The sequence below is a fragment of the Passer montanus genome, unplaced genomic scaffold (assembly GCF_014805655.1).
Source record: "Passer montanus isolate IOZ18808 unplaced genomic scaffold, ASM1480565v1 scaffold171, whole genome shotgun sequence".
In the NCBI taxonomy this organism is placed as follows: Eukaryota; Metazoa; Chordata; class Aves; order Passeriformes; family Passeridae; genus Passer; species Passer montanus.
The window spans coordinates 508,545-520,876 of record NW_024364382.1 but is presented as its reverse complement, the minus strand read 5'-3'; the positions used below and the strand labels follow the sequence as shown (position 1 = coordinate 520,876).

At 68.5% G+C, this 12,332-nt stretch overlaps 3 protein-coding genes and 2 non-coding genes across 6 annotated transcripts in view; 4 read left to right on the top strand and 1 right to left on the bottom strand.

Moving 5' to 3' along the window:
- CNGA4 (cyclic nucleotide gated channel subunit alpha 4) overlaps nt 1-338 on the bottom strand; it is a 4,775-nt gene extending 4,437 nt beyond the window's left edge. The window contains 1 exon segment of the mRNA XM_039704321.1: nt 73-338. Coding sequence (XP_039560255.1) covers nt 73-338 — 266 coding nt within the window.
- Nucleotides 60-7,927, top strand: FHIP1B (FHF complex subunit HOOK interacting protein 1B). 2 transcript variants are annotated; one of them, XM_039704301.1, is made up of 13 exons: nt 60-101; nt 1,556-1,817; nt 1,894-2,142; nt 2,508-2,894; nt 3,532-3,642; nt 3,716-3,802; nt 3,910-4,077; nt 4,231-4,310; nt 4,507-4,679; nt 5,295-6,236; nt 6,317-6,495; nt 6,753-6,915; nt 7,361-7,927. In XM_039704301.1, the coding sequence occupies exons 2-13, from the start codon at nt 1,680-1,682 to the stop codon at nt 7,630-7,632; spliced, it is 2,949 nt and encodes a 982-aa protein (XP_039560235.1). In that variant the 5' UTR covers nt 60-101; nt 1,556-1,679; the 3' UTR covers nt 7,633-7,927. The 2 variants fall into 2 exon arrangements, with proteins under 2 accessions (XP_039560235.1, XP_039560234.1); XM_039704300.1 differs by having other exon boundaries at nt 3,484-3,642.
- Nucleotides 7,928-8,552: 625 nt separating this feature from the next.
- Nucleotides 8,553-10,667, top strand: RPS11 (ribosomal protein S11). The gene is made up of 5 exons (XM_039704329.1): nt 8,553-8,780; nt 9,378-9,509; nt 9,699-9,774; nt 10,143-10,272; nt 10,498-10,667. The coding sequence occupies exons 1-5, from the start codon at nt 8,766-8,768 to the stop codon at nt 10,619-10,621; spliced, it is 477 nt and encodes a 158-aa protein (XP_039560263.1). The 5' UTR covers nt 8,553-8,765; the 3' UTR covers nt 10,622-10,667.
- LOC120500000 lies at nt 9,859-9,942 on the top strand. The gene has a single exon (XR_005627017.1). It is a non-coding gene; the product is annotated as a small nucleolar RNA SNORD35 (small nucleolar RNA).
- Nucleotides 10,324-10,411, top strand: LOC120499999. Its single transcript, XR_005627016.1, has one exon. It is a non-coding gene; the product is annotated as a small nucleolar RNA SNORD35 (small nucleolar RNA).
- Nucleotides 10,668-12,332: the final 1,665 nt, after the last annotated feature.

Sequence of the window (12,332 nt, the reverse complement as noted above, 5' to 3'; positions counted from 1 at the left end):
CCTGGCACATGGGTCGCGGGGTCCCGGCCCCCGCCCGACGCCTCCCGTGCCCTCCGCAGGTGCGGCGCTGACGGGACGGGACCGCCGCGACCTTGACCCAGGTAGGCGGCCCGGCCCCGCGTGACCCCCGAGCCGCAGGGCGTCCCGGTGCCGGTGCCCCCGGGACCGAGGATGCCCAAGCGAGCAGCGCCTTCCGCGGGCCGGGGACCGCGGCCCCGGCGCGGCGGGCACCCCGGGCTGGGCAGCCCCCGCCTCACCCGGTGACAGCCCTGGCGGCCCCTCGGTGACCCCCGCACGGTGCTTCGGTTCCCGGGTGCATCGGAGGGGCCGGTGCTCATCACCCACGACCTCCTGGCCCCGGGTGCTGTCCTCCACCCATGGTGGCCGTGCCCCGGTGTCCCTGTCCCTGCCCTGGTGGCACCGGGTGTCCCTGTGCCCTCGGTGTCCCTGCCTGCCTTTCCCTGGTCTGGTGGCACCTGATCACCCCCCAGTCTCTGGCTACTTGCTGCCCGGGTGGAGGGTGCTGCCCCACCACAGCCCGTCCGGGTGACACGGGGTGACACTGGGGTGACACCGGGGTGACACTGGGGTGGTGCCACAGCCCCGTGCTGTGCCCCAGTGGCTGGGTCCTTTGGTATGTGACAGGCACAGCCAGGCTGGGGTGAGGGGCACTGGTACCAGGAGAGAAGTGGTGACAGCTGGTGTCCCTGTCCCACCAGCATGGCTCTGGCCGTGTGTCACACAGGTCCCTGCATGGGGACACCCCAGTGTGCCACACTGAGGCCTTTGGCTCCGCGTTCCTGCTGGGGCCGCCGTGCTGGGTGACAGGGCTGGCAGTGCCCTGGCATGCAGTGGCTCTAACTTTAGCAGCCACACGAGCGCTGGCTGTGGGTGGGACGGGCTGAGCCGGGTATAAATAGACAGTGCCGTGTCCCACTGCCCCAGCTTCAGCCACTTTCCCTTCCTGCCCCTGTGGTTTGGCGTGGCTTTAATGGCACTTTCACTTCCCCAGGCGCCATGCAAGGGCTGTGGCACTGGCTCTCAAAGCCACTGCCCTCCCCACGTGCTGGGGGGGGACTGGGGGCCCCTGCGGTGTCTCTCCACCCCAGGCACGCCGGTGCCAGCTCCGGGGCCTCGGTGCTCAGTGCCGTGCTGGTGGCAGTGGTGCTGCTGGGGCACGGGGCACTATAAATATCCTGGCAGCGCCGGCCGTGGGTGCTGCTGAGCACGGGGGTGGGCAGCTGTCCCAGCTGTCCTGGTGTCCCTGTGGCTGCTGGGTGCTCCCCACGCCCATGCTGGGCCAGTTCCTGGTTTAAAGTCCAGTCCTGCGTGTGAGCAGGGCCGGGATCCAGAGTCCTCCAGCCACCACTGCCCCAGCAGGCTTGCCCAGCCCAGTTCCCACTGCTGTCTCTCCTGCCTGCCTTTCCTCTCGATTGCCTTCCTTTCCTCCTGACTTTCTTCCTTCCTGGCTTCCCTCCTCCTTCCCCTTCTGCCTCCCTGCCTGCTGCTGGCCGTGAGGTGGGGCTGGGCTCTCTGACGGCCCCTCTCGCTGCAGCCCGCTGGCAGCAGCATGGAGAGAGGACCCTGGCACCCCGCCCGCTCCGCTGTGCCCCCACGGTGGTGCCAGGCCGCGTCCAGCCCGGCTGGGCTGCCCCGGAGCTGCGTGTGACCCCGTGCCCATGGAGAGGATGAGCTGGCTGAGCAAGCTGACCCCTCGGGCGGGCGGGCAGCGAGCCCCCCGCAGCGCCAGCCTGCAGCCCCCCGTCACCGCTGACCCCGAGACCTGCCTCATGGTCTTCAAGAACCACTGGGCACAGGTGAGCGGGGCTGGGGGCAGCGAGGATCCCCCCACCCTGCAGCCCCCAGCCCTCACTGCCAGGCCCCCTGCCACAGGTGCTGCGGATCCTGGAGCGGCGCGGGAGCAAACCGGCCCCCGATGACCTCAGCGCCGTCCGCAACAACACCTACCAGATGCTGAACCTGCTGGCTGAGGACCGGCCCTGGGGCGACGGGGACAAGGACAGGTCACAGGGGGACGGGGACATGGCCTGCGGGCCCATCCTGGAGTTTGTGGCTGCTGAGAACCTGCTGGAGCGGCTCCTGTGCTGGCATCTGCAGGGCGACTTCACCGAGGAGAGGAAGGTCTGAGTGAGGGGAGCAGAGGGGTCTGCAGTGCTGGGCGGTTTGTGGGGAGGTTGGCACAGGCTGCATCCGAAGGGTGAACATGCTGGCTCAAGGGTCAGCCAGGCCAAGGGCAGGGCACTGGTTGGATTGGGACTGAGACTACTGGAGCCATCCTGAAAACTCTGTGATGCTGGAGGAAATTCCTCATGGGAGGAATTTCCTCCAGCCCTGTCACAGATGGCTCAGGGCAGTGCTGGAATCCCCAGCCCTGGGGGGATTTCACAGCCATGTGGATGTGGCACCTGGGGACATGTTTGAGTGTGCTGGAGGAACAGCAGGGCCGGGTGGTCTCAGTACCTTTCCCGCCGTGTCCCCGTGTGCAGGTGGAGCAGCTGAAGCTGTACGAGATGCTGATCAGCCAGGCCCGGCAGCCCCTGCTGCGGCACAAGCCGGTGCTGACGCCGCTGCTGCGCCTGCTGAGCGTGTGCGCCGAGCCCGCCTCGGCCCCGCTGGAGAACAGCCTGGTGCTGCTGCTCAACCAGCTCTGCGTCTCCGTGGCGCGCGAGCCGGCCATCCTGGAGCTCTTCTTCCACAGCCACACGGACCAGGGCCCCGCCAACCTCATCATCTTCTCGCTCCTGATCCCCTTCATCCACCACGAGGGCGCGCGGGGCCAGCAGGCACGGGACGCGCTGCTGCTCATCATGGCCATGTCGGCCAGCAACCGCGCCGTGGCCCAGTCCATCACCGACAACTCCTACTTCTGCCCGGTACGCGTCCCCTCCTCGGGGCAGCGCTCCCCTCCCCAGGGTGGTGTCCCCTCCCCGGGACCGTGCTGGGACCCTGCACTGCTGGCAGAGCTGGGCCAGCTGGGGCAAGAGCCACGGACAGGCCCAGAGGGAAATGGTGGGGGACAGGGCTGGGGATTATGGGGGCTTGGGAATGATGGAAGCTGGGCGATGGAGAGCTTGCAAATGATGGAGAGCTTCGGTATAGAGAGCTTGGAGATGATGGTGGATCTGGGGCTGATGGAAGGTCCACAAGTGATGAGGGACTTGGAGGTGACAAGTAGCCTCCAAGGAGCCTGGGGATGATGAGGGGCCTGGGAACGGGGTGCTTGGAGATGATAGGAGGACTTGGTGGTGATGGGAGGCTTGGAGATGTTGGAGGGCCCAGTGCTGGGCTGGGGATGCGGGGGCCACTCCCTGGGGTCAGTGGTGGGCAGGGCCCAGCCCAGCTGCCCTGCCTGGAGCGGGGCAGGTTTGTGGGGGCAGGTTGCAGGGGTTTGGGGAAGGCCGGTTGCGTGCAGCAGCCCGAGGTGCGAGGGGCTGCGGGGCAGCCGAGTACATGTGTTCCCAGGTGCTGGCCACGGGCCTGAGCGCCCTGTACTCCTCGCTGCCCCGCAAGATCGAGGTGCGAGGAGATGACTGGCACTTCCTGCGGCGCGAGGACTGGATCGGCGTCTCCTCCCTCGTCCTCTTCATGAACTCGCTGGAGTTCTGCAATGCCGTCATCCAGGTGGGGCTGGGGGGCTGCTGAGAGGGACTCCCAGCCCCATAGGAGGCTGCCTGACCCCCCTGCGGCCCCTCAGGTCGCCCACCCACTGGTGCAGAAGCAGTTGGTGGATTACGTCCACAACGGGTTCCTCGTGCCCGTCATGGGGCCAGCGCTGCACAAGGTGAGGGAGCTGGCAGCAGTGTGGGAGGGGGGTCTCCGCCCGTGCGGGTGGGCAGGGCCCCGTGGCGCCCGTCCCTGCGGCCCCAGCTGCACGTGCCCCTGCTGCAGACCTCGGTGGAGGAGATGATTGCGAGCACGGCCTACCTGGACCTGTTCCTGCGCAGCGTCAGTGAGACAGCGCTGCTGAAAACCTTCCTGCGCTTCGTGCTGCTGCACCGGCACGACAACACCACCATCCTGGACACGCTGGTGGGCCGCATCAACAGCAACTCCCGGGTGAGCCCCGCGCCCCCCACGTCCCCGTCCTCATCTGTATCCCTTCCCCAGTGTCCCCATCTTTGTCCCGTCCCATTCCCATCCCCTGTTCTGCCATGGGCTGGGTGGCACTGCCCGCTCCACTGCCCCTCTGACGCCCTGCCCTGTCCCCAGCTGTGCATGGTGTCCCTGAGCCTCTTCCAGACCCTGCTCAGCCTCAACTGCGAGGATGTGATGCTGCAGCTGGTGCTCAGGTGAGGCCACCGGGGGTCACCTGCTGCTGGCCCGCTCTGGGGCTCCTCTGGGGTGGGCCTGGGGAGTTGCTCCCCGGTGGGCGTGTGGATGTGAGGCAGCCACATCATCTGCCCCACTGTGAAGGGGCTGGGGTCCTGTGGAGGGTCCCTGTGTCCGTGTGTCCCCTGCAGCTGCCCTGTGCCACCCTGCCCGCAGGTACCTGCTGCCCTGCAGCCACGTGATGCTGAGCCAGAAGCGGGCGGTGCGGGACCTGGACATCTACGGCAAGACAGCGGCCAAGTTCCTGTCCCTCATCCCGCGCTGCTGCCGGCCCGAGAGCCCCCCGCCGCCCCGCGACCGGGACGAGGAGCCCCCCGCCCGGGCCAGGGGTACGCCACTGCGGCCCCTCAGGGCCCCAGCCCACCTTCCCATGGCCCCTTGGACCCTGTCCTGACACTGAGCCTTCTCCCAGGATCCTCCTTTCCTACCCTGGCTTGGCACTGAGCTGTCCTGTGCTATCCCTGTGGCCCCTTCGACCCTGTCCTCCTCCTGGCTTGATATGGAGCCCTCTCCTGGGGTCTCCATGGCCACTGTAACCCACCTCTGCTCCAGCTTGTTGATGAGTCCCAGCTGTGCCATCCCTATGGCCCCCTCGTACACTGTGGCCCTGTCCTGTCCCACTGCTGAGCTCTGCCTTGCTGACCCCTTGGACCCTGTCCCAGCTCAGCGCTGAGCCCCTGGTGCCATTCCTGTGGCACCTTGAGCCCCTTCCCCACCCTGTCCTGGCACAGTGCCCCATGCCATGCCATCCCTACATACTTGAGCCCTGTCCTGGCACTGTGCTCCCCCATGCCACCCCTGCAGCCGCTGGGACCCCATTCCTCTGCCAGCTCAGTGCTGAGCCTTGTGCCACCATCCCATACATCCTGCAATTCCCCCAGCCCCAGCCCCAGCCCGGTGCTGCCCCCGGTGCTGTTCCCGGTGCTGACCCGTGTCCCCCGCAGGCCACGGCAGCCCCGGCGCAGACGCCCCCGCAGCTCCGAAGCCCTCCACGCCGTCCCGCCTGTCCTTCTTCATGCGCCAGGCCGGCGCGGCCCCCGCCGAGGCTGCCGCCCCCCGCTCCCCCGGGCCCCCCGCGGGCAGCCCCGCCCGGCCCGGCCCCCGGGACGAGGTGGCGGAGCTGGACAGGAACTACCTGGAGTACCTGCGGGACGCGCGGCACAGCATCGACCGCTGCGCCTGGGCCTGCCGCGTCTGGTCGGCGCCCTACGACGGCGAGGACCCCCGAGCCCCCGGCCCCGACAGCCCCCCGGGGCGGCCCCCGGGGCCCCCCACCCCACGGACTAAGAAGCGGGGGCTGCCCGAGGAGGGGGCGCGGGAGGTGCCGGGGGGGCCCCTCGGGGGCGATGAGCCCAGGGCGGGGGGGCCCGGCCCCGAGCCCCGGGAGGGGGGGACGCTGGTGAACGGGGCGCACGGGGCGGCCGAGCCGGGGCGGCCGGAGGGGGACGTGGTGGTGAAGAAGGTCCGTCGGAGCCCCCAGGGCGAGGGGGAGGGCGGCGGGGGGGCTCCGAACGGGGCCCCTCGGGCGCAGGCCCCTGGCTGGGAGCCGCTGCCCTCGGTGGACTCACTGCTGGAGGAGCTGCTGGCCCGTGTGCCCGCCGAGCCCCCGGGTGCCGGCGTCTCCATCGAGACCTTCACGGAGGAGCTGCGGGAGATCGAGGCCGAGATGCAGAACGGGGGTGTGGGGGGCACCCCGGCCACCCCCACGGAACCCCTTGAGCCGCCCTTGTCCCACGAGGAGGAGGAGGCCTTTGCCAGCTTTGCGGCGCTGCCCGAGGGGGACGCGGGCGCCGGGCGGGCGCCGCCGCGGACCCCAGACCCCCTGGCGCAGGTGGTGGCCAGCCCGCCGCGGGCGGTGGGGCCGCCCCCCAGCCAGCCCTTCACAGGTGGGCACGGGGGGACACGGAGGGTCCCGGCTCCCCGCGGGGCCCTGCCTGACCCCGCTGTGTCCCCACACACCCCCCAGGCCCCTTCGTGTCAGTGCTATTTGGGAAGCTGGAGAACATGCCCCACAACTCTCTGTATGTCAACTTCCTGCTGACGGGGCTGGTGGCCCAGCTGGCCTGCTACCCCCAGCCCCTGCTGCGCTCCTTCCTGCTCAACACCAACATGGTCTTCCAGCCCAGTGTCAAGTCCCTGCTCCAGGTACGGCCCCTGGGGAGCCCCGCCCTCACGGAGTCATGGGAAGGTGGTGGAAAGGGTTTTAACCCTTTTTAACCCCAAGACTGCTGAGTTTGCCCAGCCCATCCCTGCCCCATGTGCCCCATGGCTGTAACCCCCTCTGGATCCCCTCCTTACTGTGGAGACCCCCCCTTTCCTGTTGGGTACCCTCTGCTCAAGGGAACACCCCATCTGATGGGGACCCCTGTTCCTGCGGGGACCCCTGTGCTGTGCTCCTGCAGGTGCTGGGCTCGGTGAAGAACAAGATCGAGAGCTTCGCTGCCACTCAAGAGGATTTCCCAGCGCTGCTCTTCAAGGCCAAGAAGTACCTGATTGCCCGGGGGCGGCTGGACTGGGCTGAGGGGCCCGGGGCTGTGCCTGCCCTGCGGCGCACGGACACCCTGGGTGAGGACACGGCCACGGGTGGGGGGCTGGGGCTTCTGCAGGCAGCTGGGACTGCCACGCGGGGCTGGGGGCTGGCCTGTGTGTTGTCTGGGGGCTGCACAGTGTGTTGTGCAGGGGCTGGGGGCTGCACGCGGGCTGGGGGTGTGCAGTAGGCTGCATGCTGCGCTGTACAAGGGGCTGGCTGTGGGTGGTGGGCTGCGGGTTGCTTTGGGAGTCTGGCGTGTGGGTGGGGTGCGGGGTCTGTGCAGGGACTGGAGAGGGGGCCTGGGGCTTGTGTGTTGTGTGATAAGGAGGGTTGGAGGTGGCATGGGGGGCTGGGGGCTGTGCTGGGGGCTGGGTGCCATCCCCTGTGTGTGCACAGCCATGAGCTGTCCCTGGGGTCCGGGCTGGGGGCTGTGTGCCCTGTCCCCCCAGCCTGGCGTCCCTGACCCCCCGTGTGCCCCAGCCCGCAGCAGGAAGCCGTCCCTGGGGGAGCTGCTGCTGCGCCACGCCAACAGCCCGACGCGGGCGCGGCACGCGGCGCAGCTGGCGCTGCAGGGGCTGCGGGACGGGGGGCTGCACCCCCTGGCCCCCCCGGCGCGGCACGGCGAGGCCCTGCGCGTGCGCAACGCCGTCTACTGCGCCGTCATCTTCAGCGAGTTCCTCAAGGAGCTGGCGGCCATCGCCCAGGCCCACGCCGTCACCTCCCCGTTCCTCACCGAGCCCCCCGAGGAGTGAGCCCCGCGCCCCCTTTTTAACCCGGACTCGGACCTTTTTAATTTATTGGGGCCGGGCTGCACTTTGGACGTGAGAGGCCGGCCCCGCCCGGCGCCCCGGGGGGAGCAGGGCAGGACCCTGGGGCCCCCGGGGTCGCAGGGCGGGGGGCGCGGGGCGGGCTGGCTCTGCCCCCTTGGCCCCAGCCGGCCGCTCTCTATGCAACCCCCGGGGCGCGGGCGGGGGGGCTGTGCATGGGGAGGGCATGTGTGTCTGTGCTGTGTACAACCCTTGGGAATAAAGGGTCTGATTGAGGGCAGCGCCTGCCCGCTCTGTGCAGCTCGCAGGGCTGGGGGCTGCCCAGGGCACCCTGCACGGCTGGGTGACCGCGTGCTGCTGCTGGCCTGAGGCACCCCTGAGGGTCTGCCCCCCCAGCTCTGGGGGTCTGTGGGCAGCCACGGGCCCTGCGGCGAGGCTGTGACTGTCGGGGACAGCGGGCAGCTCGTGGAGCAGGTGCCAGCCCTGGTTCCCCAGGGGTGGGGTGCCCTGGGCCCCAGGTGCCACCGCAGTTCCTGGGGACACCCCCGGGGACACCCCCAGGACCCCTTCATGGCCCTCACACAGAGGCTCCCTGCTGCTCCTGGGGTGAGATGCACATACTTGGGATGGGGATGAGGACGATGGGGATGAAGCTGAAGGGGGTGGAGCCCAGTGCTGGTGTCTCCTGGGGGTTCTGGGGGCACCGAGCCCTCTGGGCCGTGGCTCCATTCCGTGTCCCAAACACGCCCTGGCTGTGTGACCTGTGGGAACAGGCACTGGACAGCGTCAGGAACAGGGACAGGAGCAGAGGGAACGGCCTCAGGCTGGGCCAGGGCAGGCTCAGCTGGGCCAGCAGCAGGAATTTGCCCATGGAAAGGGTGCTCAGGCCTCGGCAGGGGCTGCCCAGGGAGCTGTGCAGTGTCCCCCGGGGCGGCACTCAGTGCTCTGGGCTGGCCGCTCCGCTCCCCATTCCCCTCAGGAATTCCGGAGCCGTTCCCGCCTTTCCGGCCCCGCCGCCTCACACCGCCCGCGTGACGTCACTTCCCGCCCCTGGCCCCGCCCCGGGTTAACCCGCGCCCCGCGCGCTCCGCGGCCTCTTTCCGGCCGCGCTCGCCAAGATGGCGGACACGCAGGTGGGTGCTGCGCGGGGCCCGCGGCACGGCCCGGCACGGGCCCGGGATAGCGCCGGGATAGCGCCGGGACAGCCCCGGCACGGCCCCGGGGGGACCCTGAGAGAGTGATACCGGCCCAGCCGTGGTGGGGGCGCGGGGAATGCGGCCCGGCCCGGGGAGGGGCGGCGTGCGGGAGCGGCGCTCGGTGCCTTAAGGGAGTGGGGAGGATGATGAGGGGAGGTGTGGGCGGTCTGGGTGTGGAGACCCGTTCCTCGCGGGGGCCCGTTCCCCGGGGTCGGTGGAGCGAAGCGGGGGTGGGATCTCGGAGCCGGCGAGGGCGGGGTGTTCTCGGTTGGCCACGGGGGTTTGGGGAGGGGGCGGCTCTCGGTGCACCGGGGACACAGCGTGCCGTGCTCCGAGCTCCGGGGCAGCGGGGACCTCGGTGCCTGGGCTTGGGGGAGGGCAGAGGGCCCAGTGTCCCGGGGCTGGTCTGGGTGCTCGGGGCTTTTGTGGGGTCTCGGTGCCCCGGGGCCGGGCGCACCCTCGGTGCCGAGTTCCCTTGCCGGGGGTCCCGGGGCTGGCTCCCCCCGTGCTGACCCCCGCCGTCCCCACCCCCAGACGGAACGCGCCTACCAGAAGCAGCCGACGATCTTCCAGAACAAGAAGCGGGTGCTGCTGGGCGAGGGGGGCAAGGAGAAGTTGCCCCGCTACTACCGCAATGTGGGGCTGGGCTTCAAGACCCCGAAGGAGGTGAGGGGGCCTGGGCTGGGGGCCGTGGGGACCCTGGGGTGGGTGCGGCGTTTCAGGACAGGGTCACAGGTGGCCTTGGCAGTGCTGCTTGCACTCGAGAGCTCTGGTGGCTTTTCCCCACGTGTGTCTGAGTGCTGTGTGGGCTCTGGTGGTACACGGGCTGTGTCTGACAGCCGCCTGTCTCTGCAGGCCATCGAGGGCACCTACATCGACAAAAAGTGTCCCTTCACGGGCAACGTCTCCATCCGGGGCCGCATCCTCTCAGGTGAGCTGCAGCACCCCCAGGGGCGCCCCGTGGCACACGTGGGGCAGGTAGCCAAGGTAGCCAACCCCCGGGGTCCCTGTGGCCTGCAAATGATGGCAATCTCACGATGGTCTGCCGAGCCCGCGCGGGCCTGACGACACTGCCACACGGCTTCACTGATGCAGGAGAGGGCCTGGAGGGCAGCTGGGCGGGATGGCGCGGGACGTGTCAGAGGGTTTGGAGAGGAGCCCCGGCGGGGTTGTGACAGAAGGGGGGAGGCTGGCTCTGCACGGCTGGTAAACGAGGAGGGATCCCTGGTGCCGGGGGATGCCCGGCAGTCCCCCTGCAGCCCCCGTGTCTCAGTGTGTGCGTGTCCCTGTCCCTGGCAGGGGTGGTGACCAAGATGAAGATGCAGCGCACGATCGTCATCCGCCGCGATTACCTGCACTACATCCGCAAGTACAACCGCTTCGAGAAGCGCCACAAGAACATGTCCGTGCACCTCTCCCCCTGCTTCAGGTGCGTGCCTGTCCCCCCTCCCGGGCGGGCTCCCAGCCCCTCCTCGCCCGCAGGTTATGATGTGCAAACTCACGATGGTCTGCAGAGTCCCCGCCTGAGGGGCTGCTGACAACGCCACTGGCATTACTGAACCCTGCAGGGCAGGTTCCAGCACTGCCTGTCCCAGGAGCAGGCTGCGAGGGCCAGGTGAGCCCGGGAGCTCCCTGACGCCCGGTGTCATTGCAGGGACGTGCAGATCGGGGACATCGTGACGGTGGGCGAGTGCCGCCCCCTGAGCAAGACCGTGCGCTTCAACGTGCTCAAGGTGACCAAGGCTGCGGGCACCAAGAAACAGTTCCAGAAGTTCTGACACCCTGGGGACAGGCGTGGGAGGAATAAACGCTGGGAAAGTGGAACCGCCTGTGTGTGAGCTGAAATGAGTTGTGTGTGGTGCAGACTGGTGACGTGTGGGCTCAGGTGTGTGCTGCTGGGGGCACAGGTCACGGCAGAACAGGGACACTGCAGCTGCTCCTGTCCCCTGCTGTGTGACCTGGGGGTCACTGGTGGTTTGTTCTGGGCTGCGTGTGCCATCCCAGTGCTGCTGCAGCAGGTGCAGGGCGTGGGTTTGGCAGTAATTCAGAATGTGGAGTCACCTGGTGGTGACAGGGACAGGTGTGGCCCTGAGGGTCCTTCTCAGCAGGAATGAGTGGTTCAGCTCTGGTGGCAGCATCTGAGGCCAGCTCTGGCGGTGTCACCTTCACACTGAAGTGCCCAAGGCCAGGTTGGGCAGGGCCTGAAGCACCCTGCTCTCGTGGAAGGTGTGAGCTCTAAAGGTCCCTCAGCCCAAACTGATTCCAGGACCTCTGGCTGCCTCCATCTGCCCCAGGTGAGCCCCACACCTTTGGCTGTGGGCTGGAGCTCCAGGGTTGAGCTGTAGCCACTTCCTGCTGAGACTCCTGAAGGAAAGCTCAGCGTTTGAGGTGAGTTCAGTTACAATTCCAAGTAAATCCAGATTTTCGGGGCATGGTGGCATCCATGCCTTTGTTCCTGGTTCTGCCAGAGCCAGGGGACTGTCCCTGCTTGCACTGGAATGAGGGAGCAGTGCAGGATGAGGGACCTGGTGTGCAGGGACAGTGAGCAGGAGAGGTTCCAGTTGGCTGGGAGGATCTCACTGGTGTCCAGTGCCAGAGGTGCCATGGGTGCCCTGGGGTTCATCCCCCACTTCTGAGGATCCTGGAACTGCGTGGGCTGGGACACACTGGCTCCCTGTGCCCTGCCAGTCACCAGGATGAGGGACCTGGTGTGCAGGGACAGCGAGCAGGAGAGGTTCCAGTTGGCTGGGAGGATCTCACTGGTGTCCAGTGCCAGAGGTGCCATGGGGTTCATCCCCCACTTCTGAGGATCCTGGAACTGCCTGGGCTGGGACACACAGGGACCATTGGCTCCCTGTGCCCTGCCAGTCATCCTGGAACATCTCCCAGCTTCAGCCTCGGGTGGTGGCACTGCCCTGGCGTGCAGCTCCTCCAGCTGGGCCCAAAGGGGACACGGAGCAGGGCATCCCTCAGCCATTCCCTGGGCCCTGCCTGTGGGACCCCCAGCTCCCGAGGGGGGCAGATGAACCCCCAGTGCTGGGACCCCCAGACTGGTGGTGCCACAGCCCCGTGTGTCCCACAGCAGAGGGCTGCCAGGACAATGTCCACGCCCAGCTCCTTCCCGAGCCCAGACACCGGGGTGGGGCTGTGGGCGGCAGCTCTGCACTGGGGTACCCGAGCCTGGTGTCCTGGGGGGTTACAGGGCTCCAGGAGGGAGCTGGCTCCTGCTGCAGGACCCCCTGCACTGTCCAGCTGCAGTGTGTCAGCACTGGGGGCTGGCTCTGCTGCAGGACCCCTGCACTGGGGGTCTGTCAGCACTGGGGGTTGGGAGCCCTGGCCTTGTGGAAACACCTTTGTGGTGATTTCTGTGGCAGGGCTGTGGCAGCTCCTGGCCCTCAGCTGGCCTGGGCTGACCCTTCCCTGGCCAAACGCCACTGGGGTTTTTCTCTGGGGCTGTGGGGATGCTGGGATGAGTCCCGACCCCAGCCC

Bases quoted from the DNA above. Each gene is read 5' to 3' on its own strand.
- FHIP1B (XM_039704300.1), top strand. From the start codon at position 1,680: ATGGAGAGGATGAGCTGGCTGAGCAAGCTGACCCCTCGGGCGGGCGGG. The intron at 1,818-1,893 runs GTGAGCGGGGCT...CCCCTGCCACAG, and splicing joins TCAAGAACCACTGGGCACAG to GTGCTGCGGATCCTGGAGCG. The intron at 6,237-6,316 runs GTGGGCACGGGG...CACACCCCCCAG, and splicing joins CCCCAGCCAGCCCTTCACAG to GCCCCTTCGTGTCAGTGCTA.
- RPS11 (XM_039704329.1), top strand. The intron at 9,510-9,698 runs GTGAGGGGGCCT...CTGTCTCTGCAG, and splicing joins GCTTCAAGACCCCGAAGGAG to GCCATCGAGGGCACCTACAT. The intron at 10,273-10,497 runs GTGCGTGCCTGT...GTGTCATTGCAG, and splicing joins CACCTCTCCCCCTGCTTCAG to GGACGTGCAGATCGGGGACA.